Genomic DNA, 1,779 nt, shown 5'->3' on the forward strand with positions numbered 1-1,779 from the left:
TCTTTGCCTAAAGTCAAGAGGAGAGAGAACGGCCTAAAAAGAGAAAATTAGGTTTCATTGAAACCCTCTTTCAAATCGTATTGCTGTAGAAAACGCACACTGAAAGACACCTGGCGACGGGCCCCCAAACAGGGGAGGGCGGGCCTGTCAGCAACAAGCCGGGGGCTTCCTAAAGCCGTGCCCGCTGCTGCGCATCCAATGCAGCAGGAAGCATTGCATACATGCATGCGCGTATGCATGCACGAAGGGTTTCACTTGCTGACATCGTCCTCCGCCGTGCGGCCTTGCTAATGACAAATGAAGCACTGAAGTCAAATCGCTGCAGAGCAGAAGGGCGCGTTCAACTGTGTAGCCCACTCTGTTTCCCATTTCCAGTGGTTTAGTTTCTAGGGATGTAGCGCCACACCTGCACAGACACCTCATTTCCAAATGTTTCCCGACGGACCTCAAGCCCTATTCACCTGAGTCGGGTCACAGAAAGAGGCGAGGGAAATTCCACAGGAGCGCCGCCCAGCGGTTAACACAACAAAAAAACGGGCCCAACCAGCAGGCTCGGGTTGTCGGGTGCCGTGTGGGTGCTTTTTAGCGGCCAGGAGAGGCTTTGCAGCTGCAGAGGGCTGTAGCTGGCAGCTAGAGGAGCGAGAACGCGAGACAGGTTAAGTCCGTGGTGGCTGCGGGGTCGTGGGGCTGCTGGACGGCCCAGCGGCTGACCAGCGAAACCTTAACTGCAGCAACAGCAGCGAAGTTGCTGTTCATGCGTTCCCCGAGTTCCGCGAGCCGCTGGGCGGCGCCTTCATAGGTCCACTGGTACGCCCAGGTAGACAAGGCGTCGTCTGAGATAAGTTGGGTGCTGGACTCTCTGCTAAATGCCGCGAGGAGATAAGAAAAGAATGAGGCAGGGAAGAAGGGGCGCCGGGGCTCAACATAGAGAGGCCCCTCCTTCGCAAACTCTTCCAAAGGTTGCAGGGGCCCGCACGGCAGCGGCGTGCCCGTCACCAGCAACAGCTCGTGGAACGCCCTGTGGACCTTCGCGTCCATCTCCGCCTGAAACTCCAGCATCTGCAGCGCCCTCGCCAGGCCCTGAGCAAGAGCCAAGGGGACTGTTGGTCGCCTTGCAGTGGCGTCTGGGTAAGCAGGAACAGCACCTTTCCTAGAACCCAGGAGATCGAGAAAGTCGCGAAAGCTCAACAATTCTTCGCCTGCGGAGCCCATGCCTCCCCCAGGCAACACGGGGGTCTGGAAAGAGTAGCGGTCTTCTTCGCCGCCTTTTCTGGAGACGACAAACTCCTCCAGGGCCTGCAACTGAGAAAGTCGCGTCCACGCTGCCTTTAAAATCACCCGCGCTATCTGCAGTTGCTGTACGTACACCCCGTACTGTTGAGAGGATGCCCCCAGCGGTGGGCGCATTCTCTCAAAGACCCGCGACACCTGGCGCTCAAACAACTCCAGAGGCGACGTGAGGGAAGAGGAGCCATAGACCCTTGGGGTGTAGTGAGTGTAGAAAGACTGTCTGACTTCCGGCGACACTCTCTCCCAAAGCCGCTTCAGTTCGCTGGCCGCGCTGCTGAGAGCCTTCTCGTATGTCTGTACCTCTTTGGGATTCGAGATGAGGGGAGGACCTCTCGCGAGGGGCCCCGCAGGCAGCAAGAGCCGCCGGCCGCCCACAGTCAGCATGGCCAACAATATGGCAAACAACGCCGCGCGCCACACAACGCGCCACACAACAGCCTTGAACCTAGACTTGCGCTTGGGCGGGGGCAGGACGGGGTCATCCGCGGG

The 1,779-nt window shown here is 58.7% G+C and overlaps 1 protein-coding gene across 1 annotated transcript; it reads right to left on the bottom strand.

The window, feature by feature from the left end:
- Window positions 1–630: 630 nt before the first annotated feature.
- On the bottom strand, window positions 631–1,674 carry EMH_0078730 (uncharacterized protein; the record flags this gene model as incomplete). Its single annotated transcript, XM_038022762.1, has 1 exon — window positions 631–1,674. One exon carries the CDS (start codon window positions 1,672–1,674, stop codon window positions 631–633), a length of 1,044 nt encoding a protein of 347 aa, XP_037878616.1.
- Between the last annotated feature and the right edge of the window lie 105 nt (window positions 1,675–1,779).

The sequence above is a fragment of the Eimeria mitis genome, genomic scaffold (genome assembly GCF_000499745.2).
Source record: "Eimeria mitis Houghton genomic scaffold, Emh_scaff4947, whole genome shotgun sequence".
Lineage (NCBI taxonomy): Eukaryota > Apicomplexa > Conoidasida > Eucoccidiorida > Eimeriidae > Eimeria > Eimeria mitis.